This window comes from Oncorhynchus tshawytscha, linkage group LG03 (genome assembly GCF_018296145.1).
Source record: "Oncorhynchus tshawytscha isolate Ot180627B linkage group LG03, Otsh_v2.0, whole genome shotgun sequence".
Lineage (NCBI taxonomy): Eukaryota > Metazoa > Chordata > Actinopteri > Salmoniformes > Salmonidae > Oncorhynchus > Oncorhynchus tshawytscha.
In genome coordinates this window covers 42,931,737-42,948,579 of record NC_056431.1, presented here as the reverse complement: position 1 = coordinate 42,948,579, position 16,843 = coordinate 42,931,737, and the positions used below count along the sequence as shown (strand labels likewise).

General features: G+C 40.7%; 1 protein-coding gene across 10 annotated transcripts in view; it reads left to right on the top strand.

The window, feature by feature from the left end:
* The window catches only part of LOC112236113 (growth factor receptor-bound protein 14), a 45,475-nt gene that overhangs the window by 20,439 nt on the left and 8,193 nt on the right, over nucleotides 1-16,843 (top strand). For 9 of the 10 annotated variants that reach the window (XM_024404707.1, XM_024404746.1, XM_024404693.1 and 6 more), the window contains 7 exons: nucleotides 3,220-3,376; nucleotides 12,998-13,119; nucleotides 13,283-13,357; nucleotides 13,473-13,610; nucleotides 15,010-15,120; nucleotides 15,289-15,384; nucleotides 15,696-15,758. In XM_024404707.1, coding sequence (XP_024260475.1) covers nucleotides 3,220-3,376; nucleotides 12,998-13,119; nucleotides 13,283-13,357; nucleotides 13,473-13,610; nucleotides 15,010-15,120; nucleotides 15,289-15,384; nucleotides 15,696-15,758 — 762 coding nt within the window. Of the gene's footprint in view, nucleotides 1-2,516; nucleotides 2,853-3,219; nucleotides 3,377-12,997; nucleotides 13,120-13,282; nucleotides 13,358-13,472; nucleotides 13,611-15,009; nucleotides 15,121-15,288; nucleotides 15,385-15,695; nucleotides 15,759-16,843 lie in introns of those variants that run through there. The other variant, XM_024404732.2, reaches the window with a different exon arrangement.

Below are 16,843 nucleotides of genomic sequence, written 5' to 3'. Positions count from 1 at the left end.
CTGTCAGCCCCTGCACAGGGTATGTCATTGTTTTAAGTTTCCTCGGTTCCAGAACGACTGTAATTATCTGAAGTCAATCATGGGCACACTTCACATTTACTTTGGACCGAAATGCACGTTGGTATTTAGTTGCACAGTTCCAGAATCACTGTGATTGCACTCGGCACTATTTTTCACTTCAACTGATGCATTAAGCAGCCCTTATATTTCAATCCTCTTTTTTCTGTAACATTTAGGTGTTATCTTTTGGATATAACGACGAGAATATGAAGGACTTAAGTTGTCATAAAGTCGGTGTAGAAAATAGCGGACTTTATCAATCTTCCTAGGGAAGGTTTTGTAAAGCAACCGCAGTAACTACCTGTATATTAGTAGTATGACACTTTAGAGGAGTGAGTTTGGGAGTTGGCGTTGTGGTCTGTCGAAATAAAACCAAGTGTAGGTCTGCACATGGAGCAGCATGGCTACCTGATGAATGCACCTCTTTGTGCTCGTTGACACAGAAAGTAGCCGTTCACAGCAGCATTTTATCTGGCCTCGCCATTCATTTTAGTCCCTGGAACAAGTGATTTATCATGGATCCTGTAGCTAGTCACTTCAACCCTAGTTGAAACGTCCAACATGCGATGATCAAACCCATATAGGAGCAGTCTTAGGCTAGTATGGGTTCAGACTGTTGAAGGATTCGTTAGATTGAACTAAGCACTTTTATTTTTGCTGTTAGCGAGTTGTGAACTTTTGCGGTCTGTGACCTTGTATCTCCAATTAAGAGAGTAGCTCACCAAATGAGGACCGAACCAGAGGATTTTGTTGCGGAGTGTTGAATGTCTTTTTATTTTTTTTAAGTACCTCATCAAATATTTGCCCAACGCTCTCTAAAGGATGGTAGACATTGATATTCATTAAAGAGATATGCAGTCTATATGGAGCTCTGCAGATCACCCCAAGTATAAGGACATACAGGCCATATTGTTTCTCTTGTTAGGTATACAGAGACCGAGTAGTGCATGCAGTATGCGTAACACTACAGTCATTTATAATGCATGTGTAGCGTTCTAATAAAACGATTAACTTTAAATGAACACAAAATGTTCTGTCAGCACAGTTCATTTATACATTTATAAAGGGCTTCAATGTATTAAAATATCCTCTTGGCACAAAAATGTTAAACCTAGTGTGTAAGAGCGTTTCATTCCAGTGTATTTGTGTTGAGGATAGGGCTGGCACAATTACCGTGTAACCGACAGTTATGGATGAAGACTGTCATGAAAGTAAAATAACCTCCATAACCTTAAGAAATTAGAAGTCCCGGCATTTGTGCGGTTAAGTCAGTTTCTGCGGTAACCTGGACTCTTAACGGGATGAAACTTTGTCGCTCCTCGCTGAAATGAGCAAGGTGTTGTAGGCTATTTCTATGGCAGCACATGCTGTCAGGAGCGTAGGAGATATTTATTTTGTTTATCATTTTTTTATTCTAATGGTTATAACGGTGACTGCGGGCATTTGGCTGACCAATAACCATCATCCAAAATTGCATGACCGTCACAGCCGGAGTAATGCACTTATAGCTTCATCACCCCCTGACAAACCCTGCCCTGTTACTCATGAAACACAATCTTTTTTAGAGATTTGATTTGGCAAATTCTCAGGAAATGACTTCCACAGAGGGACACAACTGGAATCCTGCCTAGATGCTATTTCCACAGCCTGATTTTAGAGGCTCCTTCACACTCTTCATCCTGTTGTCATTTCTACCACTGGAAATGCATTTCAAGCATTGTAATGGTGTGTACAGTACAGTAAGTACTGGGCTTTTTGATTATTACTGTCCTCAGCTTTCTAATGTGAGTGACCTAAGAGTTGCTGCAATGTACAAGATGATTACAGTATCTCATTAGCCTGTCTGTACTGTACAGGCCACCCACCAAGGGGACATTGGCTGTTTAAAATAATCCCAGTAATGCAGTCCCTTTAGCTTTTGTTAGGTACCTACAAAGGGAAATCCTTTTTATTTTGATTTTTTTGTCTTGTAAATCTCGGCACCGACTGATTTAATCACTAGATCGTCTACTTCATTGTGGGGTGATGTCATAGCTGAAGGTTGTGATTCGCTGCGGGCTCCTTAAGGGCACTAACCCCAGCGCTGCTGGAGCACTGTGACCTCCTTTCTCTCCACAAAAGAGGGCTGGAGCGTCCTGCCCAACCGATCCGCCTTAAACCAAGACCCAAGCACACAGAGGCAGCCAGCTGATCTTTACTGTGCCTCTCTCCCTCCCCCGCTCCCCGCCCACCCCTGTCAACTTTAGACAGAGTTGACCCAACTAGCATTACATTTAACTAGCACCTTTTGTAATTGCTTTTGAGCTCATGCAGGGCTTTATGCTAAGAACTCGACTTGCCATGGCTGTGTGAATAGGGAGCGGGGGGCGAGCCTTGTGACTCTTTTCTCCTCCTCTTCCTCCTCCTCCTCCTGGGGTGTGTGGAGCAAAGCAGGCTGATCCTGGTCTCTTTTTACTTGAGGAAAAGGTGGCAGGTGATTGGGCCAGAGCCTCGGTGACATATATCTGTGGAGTCAGGAAAACGCTGTGATCAGAGGCAGCTCTTTCTAATTAGCTCATTTCAGCTCCACTGCAGTAAAGAGAGCGAGGGAGAGCTCTGCTTTTCGCTTCCCAGCTGACACTGACTCGCTGCTCTGCTTTTTTTTGTTCTGCTCAGCTCTGCGCTGTCTGCCTGTCTGGTGCATGTTTCCATGTTCCTCACTAAAAGCCTGGTTTACAATGCTTTGCACTCAGCCCTACATAGGCTGCAGAGTTGGCTCAAATTCACACGTTTGCTTGTCTCCCAACAGAGGGGTAAGTTGTGATGTTAGATGGATTTGTTAGTAACTTATTTGGTGTTTTGTTGAGTTTCTCTGTGCTATTTTTAATGCAGAACTGTAACATAACTGTTGTGAATGGAAAAAGAAAGATAATTGGAGCAATAGGTTCACCAACTTCTGGGAGATATTGGTGCTGCTGTGTGGCTTGGAGAACATTTTGAAAATCCTATGCATTTGAAATTACGCCTCCCTACCCTTATTTCTTGCCTTGTTGGTTATTTGTAATGTTTCGATGTGCATTTGATCTATGTAAATGTTAGGTATGTATATATTTAATGTATATATTTTATATCATACAAGATGTAGTTCATGTCAATGTGTCTTTTTTTTTTTCACTGCAGGTAATCAAAGTGTATAATGAGGACAATACCAGTCGAGCAGTAGAGGTCCCCACTGACATCACAGCCCGGGACATCTGCCAGTTGTTTGTCATGAAGAATCATTGCATTGACGACCACAGCTGGACTCTGTTTGAGCAGCTCTCTCATCCAGGCATAGGTAAAAATGTCAATGCAGTACATCTTTATTCATCCCATCAGAGGCAATTAAGAAAGTCACGTCGGTATCTAATCGACACATTCCTCCACATATATAAAAATACATTATACCTGATTGCAGTGCCTTGCAAAAGTATTCAGACCCCTTGGATTTCTTGACATGTTATTGTGATACAAAGTGGGATTCAAATGGATGTAATGGTCATGTTTTGTCAACAATCTACACAAAATACTCTTATGTCAAGGTGGTGGAAGTTTGTTTGTGCAATGACAAAAATATTGTCGTTGCATAAGTATTTAGGCGAACCTAAATTAGTTCAGGAGGAAAATGTGGCCTTAGAAAAATCACATGAATTACATGGACTCACTCTGTGTGAAATAATAGGGGTTGGCAGTGTTTTTTTTGAATGACCATCCCTTCCTCTGTCCCCCATTTATACAACATCTGTAAGATCCCTCCGTCAAGTATTGAATTTCGAGCACCGAGTCAACTACAAAGACCAGGGAGCTTTTTGAAAACCTCATAAAGAAGAGCAGTGATAGATACATGGCTAGCAAGAACAAATCAGACATTGAATATCTCTTTAAGCATGGTCAAGTTAACAATTACGCTGTCGATTTTTATAAATGAAACCCCCCAGACACATCACAGATACAGTCGTCCTTCTGAACTGAGTTGCAGGACAGGAATGAAACTGCGCAGGGATGTTACCATGAGGCCACTGGGAATTTTAAAACGGCTACAGAGTTCAATGTCTGTGATGATAGAAAACTGAGGATGGATTAACAACATTGTAGTGATCTAAATGACAGAGTGAAAAGAATAATACAAATATAGAGAACATGCATCTTGTATTCAAAAAGGCACTTAAGTAATACTGAAGAAGAAAAGTACAGCAAAGGAATTCACTTTTTGCCTAAATGCAGAGCTGAATGTTTGGGGCAAATCCAACACAACACATCACTGAGTGACTGCCTCTTGATTTTCAAGCACGGTGGTGGCTGCATCATGGTATGGGTATGCTTGACATCAGCAAATACTGGGGAGTTTTTCAGGATAAAATGAAACAGGATGGAGCTAAGCACATGCAAAATCTTAGAGGAAAACCTGCTTGTCTGCTTTACACCAGAGACTGGAAGAGGAGTTCCCCTTTCAGCAGGACAATAATCTACAACACAAGGCCAAATCAACACTGAAGTTGCTTACCAAGAAGACAGTGACTGTTCCTAAGAGGCCAAGTTACCATTTTGGGTAACACTTTATTTGAAGTTACACATGTGACACTGGTAGTTTATAATTGTGTATGTAAGCAACTAATAAGGTCTTTCCTTGTTATTACTCATGTATTATATCCTAAGTATTTTCTTATTCAAACACAAGGCATATATTACTGGTCAATCATTAATAACTTAATTGTTAGCCATAATAAAGACATATTAGTTGTTAATTAATAGCACGTTACACCAGAAACATACTCTTAGTAAGCCGTCTCAATATGGGACTAATAAGGATATATATATATATATATGTGTGTGTGTGTGTGTTCCCTATTCTGAAGTGTGGCCACATTTTTAGTTCCAGTGTTGTTTTGGACAGAAGAGGCACACCTCCCCACATAAATTATGTCATATAGCCAACAAATCAAGTGAAACATTTCACATAAACAATTAGCATCTAAACTTCCATGGTGCATAGTGTGTCTTTTTAAATCAGAATTACCATAATATTAACACTAGTGGCAAGTGTATCTATGGATGTTTGGTGCATTACAGCATGCTTTACTTTTACAGGTAATTTAATGCTAGCCGTTCCTGTAGACTTCTAGTCATTGTGCTAATGCTAGTTACTAAAGCTAACTTCCTTCATACTGTACACCAGGGGTTGAAACTGGTTCAGGGCAGTGGAGGCTGCTGAGGGTTCAGATGGTTTAGACCCTTCTTTAAGGTTCCTGCCGCTATCATCTGACCTATCTCTGACCTTTTTAACCTTTCTCTCCTCTCTGGGGAGGTTCCCATTGCTTGGACGGCAGCCACGGTGTGTCCTTTATTTAAAGGGGGAAAACAAGCTGATCCTAACCTTTTATAGGCCAATTTCTATTTTGCCCTGTTTATCAAATGTGTTGGAATAACTTGTCAATAATCAACTGACTGGCTTTCTTGACGTCCTATAGTATTCGCTTGGGTATGCAATCTGGTCTTCGCTCAGGTTATGAATGTGTCACTGCAACCTTAAGTCCTAAACTATGTCACCATTGCCCTTGATTCTAAGCAATGTTGTGCTGCTATTTTTATTGACTTGGCCAAAGCTTTTGATACGGTAGACCATTCATTTCTTGTGGGCCGGCTAAGGAGTATTGGTGTGTCTGAGGGGTCTTTTGGCCTGGTTTGCTAACTACCTCTCTCAAAGAGTGCAATGTATAAAGTCAGAACATCTGCTATATCAGCCATTGCCTGTCACCAAGTGAGTACCCCAAGGCTTGATCCTAGTCCCCACGCTCTTCTCAATTTAAATCAACAACATAGCTCAAGCAGTAGGAAGCGCTCTCTTCCATTTATATGCAGATGATAGTCTAATACTACACTGCCCCCTCCCCGGATGTTGTGTTAAACGCTCTACAACAAAGCTTTATTAGTGTCAAAAAAGCTTTCTCTGCCCTTAACCTTGTTCTGAACACCTCCAAAACAAAGGTCATGTGGTTTGGTAAGAAGAATGCCCCTCTCCCCACAGGTGTGATTACTACATCTGAGGGTTTTGAGCTTGAGGTAGTCACCTCATACAAGTACTTGGGAGTATGGCTAGATGGTACTGTCCTTCGCTCAGCACTTACCAAAGCTGCAGGCTAAAGTTAAATCTGGACTTGGTTTCCTCTATCATAATCGCTCCTCTTTCATCCCCGGCTACCAAACTAACCCTGATTTAGATGACCATCCTACCCATGCTAGACTTTTATTTATTTGATTTAACCTTTATGTAACTAGGCAAGTCAGTTAAGAACAAATTCTTATTTACAATTACGGCCTACATAAATACTACGGAGATAAGCCTCCCGGGTGGCGCAGTGGTCTAAGGCGCTGCATCGCAGTGCTAGCTGTGCCACCAGAGACTCTGGGTTTGAGCCCAGGCTCTGTCACAGCCGGCTGCGACCGGGAGGTCCATGGGGCGACTCACAATTGGCCTAGCGTCATCCGGTTTAGGGAGGGTTTGGCCGGTAGGGATATCCTTGTCTCATCGTGCATTAGCGACTCCTGTGGTGGGCCGGGTGCAGTGCACGCTAACGAGGTCGCCGGGTGCACGGTGTTTCCTCCGACACATTGGTGCGGCTGGCTTCCGGTTTGATGCGCGCTGTGTTAAGAAGCAGTGCGGCTTGGTTGGGTTGTGTTTCTGAGGATGCATGGCTTTCGACCTTCGTCTCTCCCGAGCCCGTACGGGAGTTGTAGCGATGAGACAAGATAGTAACTACTAACAATTGGATACCACAAAAAAAGGGGTGTTAAAATAAAAAAAATTAAACGGAGATGTAATTTATAGATTGGCAGGTAAAAGGGTGCTCTGGAGCGGCTAGATGGTCTTTACCATTCAGTGATCAGATTTGCCACCACTCTTCCTTATAGACACATTACTGCACTCTATACTACTCTGTAAACTGGTCAGCTCTGTATACCCGTCGCAAGACCCACTGGGTCTATTGGCTAGAGAAGAATGGATTCACTTTTTCAATGCTAGTTAAGTAATAATATAGTCCTAGTTATCAAGTTTCACGTTGGATTTATTAACTACAAAAAGGTAAGGTGTTTTCAATTCTGGCGCCGCTCTGCACACACAAGCTTGTTATCTAGCTAGCTCAAGTTTGTTAGCTTGCTAGCTTAAAGGACATTCAAAGTTCCTCCATAGAAGCCACTCCTCCTAGGTATAATTATGTGGACCTAATTCAGATAATGCATGTCATAGCAATATGCCCAGTGCTTCAAGCCTTCTCCTCAACCCTCTCTCGCTCTCTCCCACCAGCAAAATATCAGTCGCATCTTGCGCCACAGGCTACACTTGTTTGTCCATTATGCATGTAAACAACTAGCTTGCCTGCTCTATCTGCACTGATTGGTGAAGTCATTTAATGAGCTCAATGTAAAAAAATTAATAATAATTGATTTCACAGGTTAAAAAAGGAACAGGAAGGAACAATATAAACCTTCACTTTTTTTAGTTCGAACCTTTTCAGAACTTTGTTTTGCTGGTCGAAACAGTGGAACGGAACTAAAAAAAAAGAGTGGTTCTGTTCAGAACGAAATGATTGGAAAACAATTTTGGTTCCAACCCCTGTGTTCATCGGACTCTGGGGGAGTAGATAAAGGGCTTCATTGCCAAAATCTCTTAACTATCCCTTTTAAAAGGTGCATTGTCAACATTGTGCGATCAGATTGAATTCCGACCTTGAATGTGTGGCATTAATATGAATCAATTTCTTATCTAATGAAACTACACAAATTCTCAGTTTCAGGCCAACAATATATGGTGTTGCTCATGGGTGTGGGGAGGTGTGCTCCTTTTGCGTTTCATAATACATAATATACAGCCAACACTCAAATATATGCAAGTTTTGTTGTTTACAGCATGTTGACTGGAATGTTTTCTGTATGGCATATACATTATGTTGGTATGTGTGCCCCTTTCTGTCCAACAAGGTCATTTCTGTAAAGAAGATTTTTCATGTAAAAATGTGGCCACAATTCAGAGCAGGGAGCACATTTTAAGGTACAGTGCTATGACTTTATCAGTAACATATTGATACGGCTTACTAAAAGCCTGTTTCTTGTGTAACTTGCGCTTAATTAACGACTAATGTGTATTTATTATGGCTAACAATGCAGTTATCAATGATTGACCAGTAATTAGACTTATAACGTTTGAATAAGAAAATACTTAAGGCCTAATACATGACTAATAACACAGAATAAATACCTTCTTAGCTGCTTATACACACACACTTATAAACTACTAATTAGTGACATATATTAATCTTAAAATAAAGTGATGCCCAGTTTTGACTTAAATCTGCTGGGAAATCTATGGCTGTCTAGCCATAATCCCCAACATCTTGACAGAGCTTGAAGAATTCAGAAAATAATAATGGCAAATATTGCACAGTCCAGGTATGCAAAGCTCTTACATATTTAACCAAGAAGACGTACAGCTGTAGTTGCTGTTCAATGTGTTTCTAACATGTGTTGACTCATGGAGCTGAGTACTTATGCCACGACTATATTGAAGTTATTTAATTTCTTATATATATATATATATGGGAAAATATATATATATATATATATGTTTTTATAATATATATATATATATATATATATATATATATATATATTTTTATATGGTAAAAAAACATAACAGTAACTGTTTTTTTACAACAACTACATGTCTCTGCAATATCGAAGTGTTTAATTTTTGTATGTATACATACATACATACATACATACATACATACATACATATATATATATATATATATATATATATATATATATATATATATATATATATATATATATATTAAACACTTTGATATTGCAGAGACACGTGTAGACTGTTGACAAAAAAAAACAGTTACTCTTTCTGTGGCACACCAGTGTGATTCTGCTCTTTGGTACCACAAGTTGGTCAGCAAACACTGAATTGTGCAGCAAAAGTGACTCGTCTTCTATCTTCTAACCATTTCTCAGCTGCATTCTTCACACTTAGATTGCATAACTTACCCATCTGTTCTGATCATTATTTAGCAGAGTATTTAAGCATTGATTTAGCTGGAAATGTGCTGTTCTCATTCAACCAGTTTAGTAAAGTGTGTCTTAGTTTGTTCCTCTGAGTCTCTTCTCTTCTGCTTTTAATTTGGAATAAACATAACTTTTTTTGAGATGAATGATAATTGAGAAATGAATAATTCCACTACCCAGTATATGTCATTACGGGAACATCTGGTAATTTTAGATGAATGAAAACCAAAATGAACCAGTCAAAGTTATTGTGGTACTTTGGAAATGTCAAAATGTCAGCTAAATGTGGCTTCTCTTCTATTCTTGTAGAGTCCATTTTTTTCCTGATGATGAATCATTGCATTCTGAAAGTATTCAGACCCATTCCCTGTTTCTACATTTTGTTACATTACAGCCTTATTCTAAAATGGATTACATTTAAATTCTCATCAATCTACACACAATACCCCATAATAACAAAGCGAAAACAGTTTTTTATTTTTTTATTTTGCCAATGTATTAAAAAAATGTATATCTTATTTACATAAGTACTCAGACCCTTTTCTATGAGACTCAACTGAGCTCAGGTGCACCCTGTTTCCATTGATCATTCTTGAGATGTTTCTACAACTGGAGTCCACCTGTCGGAAATTCAATTGAAAAGGCACACACCTGTGTGTATATAAGGTCCCACAGACACTGCATGTCAGAGCAACAACCAAGCCATGAGGTCAAAGGAATTGTCCATAGAACTCCGAGACAGGATTCTGTTGAGACACAGATCTGGGGAAGGGTACCAAAAACATTTTGCAGCATTTGAAGGTCCCCAAGAACACAATGGCCTCCATAATTCTTAAATGGAAGAAGTTTGGAACCACCAAGACTCTTCCTAGAGTTGGCCGCCCAGCCAAACTGAGCAATCTGGGGAGAAAGGCCTTGGTCAGGGAGGTGACCAAGAATTCAATGGTCACTCTGACCGAGCTCCAGAGTTCCTCTGTGGAGATGGGAGAAACTTCCAGAAGGACAACCATCTCTGCAGCACTCCACCAATCAGGCCTTAATGGTAGAGTTGCCAGACGGTAGTCACTCCTCAGTAAAAGGCACATGACAGCCCGCTTGGAGTTTGCCAAAAAGTCACCTAAAGGACTCTCAGACCATAATAAACAAGATTATCTGGTCTGATGAAACCTGGCACCATCCCTGTGGTGGCAGCATCATGCTGTGGGGATTTTTTTCAGCAGCAGCGACTGGGAGACTAGTCCGGATCGAGGGAAAGATTAACGGAGAGGTCCTTGATGAAAACCTGCTCCAGAGCGCTCAGGACCTCCAGACTGGGTTGAAGGTTCACCTTCCAACAGGAATACAACCCTAAGCACACAGCCAAGACGACGCAGGCTTTGGGTCGTTTCTGAACGTTCTTGAGTGGCCCAGCCAGAGCCCGGACTTGAACCCAGTCGAACATCTCTGGCGAGACCTAAAAATAGCTGTGCAGCGACGCTCCCCATCCAACCTGACAGAGCTTGAGAGGATCTGCTGAGAATAATTCACGGAAATTCCCAAAATACAGGTGTGCCAAGCTTGTCGCGTCATACCCAAGACTCGAGGCTGTAATAGCTGCCATAGGTGCAGCTAAAAACAACAAAGTTTTTATCATTATGTATTTTTTTATTTAACCTTTTATTTAACTAGGTAGGCTAGTTGAGAACGAGTTCTCATTTATAACTGCAACCTGGCGTAGTAGAGTAGCGGGTCTGAATACTTATGTAAATGTGATATTGTTTTTTTAAATTCATAGTACATTTGCAAAAATGTATTAACCTGTTTTGCTTTTTCTTTATGGGGTATTGTGTGTAGATTGAAGGCTGTAACGTAACAAAATGTGGAAAAGGTCAAGGGGTCTGAATACTTTCCAAATGCACTGTATATGTTGGCATTATAAAGAGACCAAGAAAGTCAAATTGTAAAGAACTAGGGTTCCAAAATTCCCTGGATGTCCGGCTTTTTCACTCCTAATTCTGGAAATATTCTAGTAACCGGGATTTCTGGAAAACCTGGGAACCAGTATTCTACAACCCTCAGCATCTGTTTTTCCATGTTTCCATGTTATCATACTGTTTTCCGGTGCTTCTGTGCAGATACATTTTAGTCCTCTCTATTCCAGAGCAACTTACAGTAAGCAGTGACTGAATACATTTTCATACTTTTCTTCTTCTCCGTACTGGTCCCCCGTGGAATTGAACCCACAATCCTGGAGCTACACAGGACGTATACAGGCTCTGTCCCAAATGGCACCGTATTCTCTTGATAGTGCACTACTTTTGACTAAGGCCCATAGGTCTCTGGGTAAAGGCAGTGTACTATATAGGGCATAGGTTGCCATTTGGGACACCCACACATCAGTTCCTCTTAACCTTTTTAAGAGCCCTTAGAACCTCTTATAATGATATGTGGCCTGATTCACTCATCATCTTGGTCAAGCCAAATAAAGCTTGTGCTCCTCTTGTACAATTTAGTTGAAGTGCATCTGCTTTGTCTGAGTTTGTCATGAAGTGCTGCTGAAATTAGTATCAGTCAAAAGTTTGGACACACCTACTTTGATGAATCACAAATCTAAAATATATTTTGATTTGTTTAACACTTTTTTTTTGATTTACTACATGATTCCATATGTGTTATTTCATAGTTTTGATGTCTTCACTATTATTTTACAATGTAGAAAATAGTCACAATAAAGGTGTGTCTTGACTTTTGACTGGTACTGTAATGTAATATTGTTTGTAAAGCCTCTCAGCACTTAATGCGGTGCTCGTGTTGATGAAATGCTGCTTTTCAGACATGAAATAGGATTCCTAATGAATACATTTGTAAAAATAGGCCACTAAAGATACTAGATAGACATTGCTGGGCAATTCCACGGTAACAGAATGCTGCTGACACGTATATTATGCCAAACAAAAATCAATGATTGTGATCAATTTAACTTCATGATCAATGAAGTTAAACCATACAACTTTATGCACAAGTACGACTTTTAACAATTTCCTAATTTTGTTGTTGTTGACAAAATCACATTTACTTGAACAGTGCAGATGTGAAGTTTGGAAACGGTACAAACCATCCTGACCAGCATAACCACCACCTTGCCTTGACTCAAACGGCTGTGCAGTGTTCCAGTGTCCAGACGACTGCTTTCCATTGTAACAGTTAATATTCATCTGAGTAATGTTTGATAATACGTCTAAAATCATAATACCCACAGAGCCAGGAGTCGTACTGTAACTCCCACCTTAAAGCTGTGTATTAATCTATCTCTAATTAAAGGGTTAATAATCAATCTGCACCGTTTTAGAGGTAGCAAAGCACATGCCCTGCTCTGACGCAGGCCTTATTGTACTGTATGTGGGCCCTGGGCACTAAACCAGTTTATATTACTGTTATTAATCTGAACAGCTATAACCACTGTAATGTGTACTGTATGTGGGCCCTGGGCACTAAACCAGTTTATATTACTGTTATGAATCTGAACAGCTATAACTTATGTGTACTGTATTGTGTATTGTTATGTGTACTGTATTGGATACTATTGTGTACTGTTGAGTGTTGTGTGTACTGTATTGTGTATTATGTGTATTGTATTGTGGTTTATGTGTACTGTATTGTGTATTGTTTTGTGTGTACTGTATGATCACGATTATATGTTTGAACGTCTGAACTTTATTCTAAACCTTAATGTTTGACTATATGGTATTGTGATGAGGAACTTTGTTGGATATTGTAGATTTTACTAACTATCTTTCTCATTTTCCCTTTTTTTGTGTGTGTCTTTTGTGGTCTCTACGTTGACATTTCTTTCTCTTGTTTTGACCAGAAAGAACCATAGAAGACCATGAATCTGTGATGGAGGTGCTGTCCGGCTGGGGCATGGACACAGAGAGTCGCCTATATTTTCGGAAGAACTATGCCAAATATGAATTCTTCAATAAACCGCTGGTAAGACCAGGGTGTGATTTAGCAAAACAATTTTGAACTAATTAGTACATTACACCTCCTGTTTTCTAGATGCACTCAGCTGAACCAGTAATGGATAGCTCATGTAAAGAGCCTGTGTGTGTGTGTGTGTGTTTTATGACTGATGTTGTTTTCATATTGATAGGATTTTTTCCCAGATCACATGGTGTCCTTATCAAGTGAAACCAATGGGATTATGAACCATTCTCAGCTAATACAGGTATCTATTAAGCAACATTCTACTTGTTGCTTCACTTTAAAGTCTGTGTCCGGGAAACTGTCCCTCAGTGTTGCTGCTACACTATTTAAGGACTATTTTTCTTTCTGTCCGACAGACATTTCTCAACTCAAGCACTTGTCCAGAGATCCATGGGCACCTCCATGCCAAAGAACAAGGCAGGAAGTCTTGGAAAAAGTTCTACTTTGTCTTGAGACGGTCAGGTCTCTACTTCTCCAACAAGGGGACATCAAAGGTCAGTTAATAACATTTGTTCTAGAAGTGTGTAGTCGGTTTCAATGTTAAAGTAACTGTCGTCGTGTCTTTCCAGACTTCAATGAAACATGGCCTTTAATGCATTACAATATGAATTACAAAGATTTCCTTCACAAAAGGGTTTAAAAAGTAGTGTTTTTGCAACAACAAAAAAACAAGTAGGTTCAAGGAGAGAACTGTTGTTTTACCTGCTGCTGTATGGGTTCATGTAAGAAGCCTGTGTCAATTTGCCGGTGTGGTGTACAGTAGGGGAGTAGCTAGCTCTATTGTTCCCTGGCTGCTCTGTGGAACTGGTTGAGCTCGCTTTCCCTCAGGTCAGATGGCATGCCACTGCCAAGGACTGAGCCCTCAACACCCATGGATGACAGGTGAATCTTAGACCTGCACTGTGCCAAGCCAACCACTTCCCCCTCTCCCAACTACAGAAGAGCTGTTCTTTAGACTAGAAGCACAAAATGACCCGGGTTTGCAATCTCCAATATAGGCAATCCAATTAGTAACAGAAGTTGAATTTGATTTTAATTCCTTTAGTTTGATATGATGTGATTTATGCTTGAGTATATTGGTTTTGGCTACAATTTTGGTTGGTGTCATACACATTGCCAGTCGGTCAACACATACACAGACAGTCAAGTCCATAATTATTCTAACCTTGATAAAGATGGGCAAAAAATACTCTATAAAATAAATAATACAAATACTGAGCTAAATTGTATGCAAAAACATTTTGGGTTGAAATTATAAAGTTTTTTTATAATACAATTGCTAATAAATAGTATTTTTTTGCTAATCTTTATCAAGGTTGCCAATAATTATGGACCTGACTGTACCTGTGCTTGACACTGTGCAACAGGGAAGTGAGAATGTTGTGTCGCAGTCACATAGTTTCAACAATGGTTTGCTTTGTGCTCCTTTCCTTTGGCTCCCTGACAGTATGCTTACAGTATTAATAAAGCTACTATCACTTTGTCATCACTTTGTCACATATTTGGTCCTATCTTTAACACCTAATATACATACTAGCCACACCTACAGTGTAATGGATAGGGCAATACTATTTGCTTGACTATGTTGAACCTTGTCCCACCTCTCAGCTCGAAGGAGTCTGCAGCTAAAACAACGATCACTTTTAGTCTGTGATCATCATGGACCAGGGCACTTGCTTAGCATCTGTCCTCAACACTGGGCACCCCTGCATTGTTCACATTTCTACCCCGATCCCTCACATAGTTGGATTTGTAATGGGACTTGAGGCTACTCTACAGTGGAATGCAAGAAGAAGCCCTGGTTGCAATGGGGGGTGTGATGTGACATAAACACAATAATGAACACTGAAAGGCATGTGGAGATTTGAGACGTTTCTTGTTCTCTCTTCACAGGAACCGAGGCATCTTCAGTTTATTGCCGAGTTCAGTGACGGCGACGTCTACACGTTACTATCGGCGAAAAAGATACATGGGGCGCCGACGGACTATGGCTTCTGTGTCAAGGTACTTTTGCATTTTCTATCTATAAACCTATACTTTGGTGTTTTACAATGTTAAGTTATTCAATGGAACTCTATTTATCCCATCAGGCGCAATTAAGGAAAGGAAAGTCATTTCCGAGTTCTGTTTGATAAACCCATGCTTTCTCTTCATGATGATCCTCCACTCCAGTCTACTAAGCATGGCTCTCCCCGAGACCTCAAGCTGTTGTGTGCAGATGATGAGCAGACCAGAACCTGCTGGGTCACTGCCATGCGCCTCTTTAAGGTACAGTCATCATGCTGCCCCCTTATCACATCCTCTGTCTGTGTGCGTCCCAAATGTACACCCTATTCCCTATATAGTGCACCACCGTTGACCAGGGCCCATAGGGGTCATAGTGGTGCACTATGTAGGGAACAGGGTGCCATTGGGGATGCAACCTCTGTCAAGTGTCTACAGATCTCAAGTCAGCACAACTCTAGTAGTGTGGTCTTTCCTGACCCCCAACTGACTACTTACTGTATGCCATCCATCCATGCCTCATGTCTGATGGGTGCCTACTGAACAACGTTCTCACCTACTGTTTTGTGTTGCAGTATGGGTTGCAGCTGTACCAAAACTTCATTCAACCACACCAGAAACAGAAAGCTTCACCTATGGTAAGTGGTGTGTAAATACCAATGTGCCGGTACACCGTTTAAAGCACATGACCCAGGAGACACAGTCTACTCTTCATACCGGAGTGATCTTCTAGAATAGTCTAAAATGAAAGCGTTTCCCCCTCAAATTCCAGTGTTCTGTATGTGTAAACACATGTTCTATTTTGGGCACTGGAACATGTTCGAGGAGCCTGGCTCCTCTAAAAATAACCAGAGATCAGCTGCTCTCAGACTTAACACCTCGTCACTTCTACTTTGCTGTCAGAGGAATGCACAGAGTGTCCAGGCATGGGTCTGGGACCCTGAGCTCAGCGCTGCAAAGGGAAGGGCTAAGATGCATTTCAAATGGCACCCGATTCTCTATGTGCACTTGTGGTCAAAAGTAGTGTACTATAATTGGGGAAAGGGTGCCATTTGGGATGCACACCTAGACTAACCCAGCTTCTGGGAACATGCTTGGGGAGTATATTAGGTTAGGGTACAGGATATACTGTAGAGGGGTCATGGCGCTGCTTTAATCTCCTTTACCCTGCCGTACAGCCGCTACAGCCTAGAGCAGCCAAACTCAACTGGCGGATCGTAGTCCGTCTCCGGACCCAGTGAAGGGTCAATACGGACCGGACAACGTCGCAATTTGTTATATAAAGTAAATCAATAATTTTTGAAAGCTTTTTTAAAAATCTACCGGGCGTATCGACCGCTAACTCAGCATCCTCTCTTTCTCTCAAAAACAACGACCACCTCAAGTGCCCTGTCTAATCCAATCGCGTGGTTATATGCAATACAAGAGGCCGCATCTTACCCAATAACATCAATCCAAATATCCTCTGCGGAACCTTGGGACAAGCAGGCAGAAAGATTTTAAAGATTTTACTGCAGCTCAACTGTTAATATCATAGATGGGAGCTTAGTTACCAGTATCTTTGTTAATATGGCTTGTTAAAAAAAAAACAAAGCTGGCGCTGAAAACCATATAATCAAAGACAAGTGGACGGAACAGTATGTATTTATTCTCCCCGCAACTAGCACAAAACCAATGTGCTTGATATGCAGTGAGTCCGTAGCCCTCCTGAAAAGTGCCAATG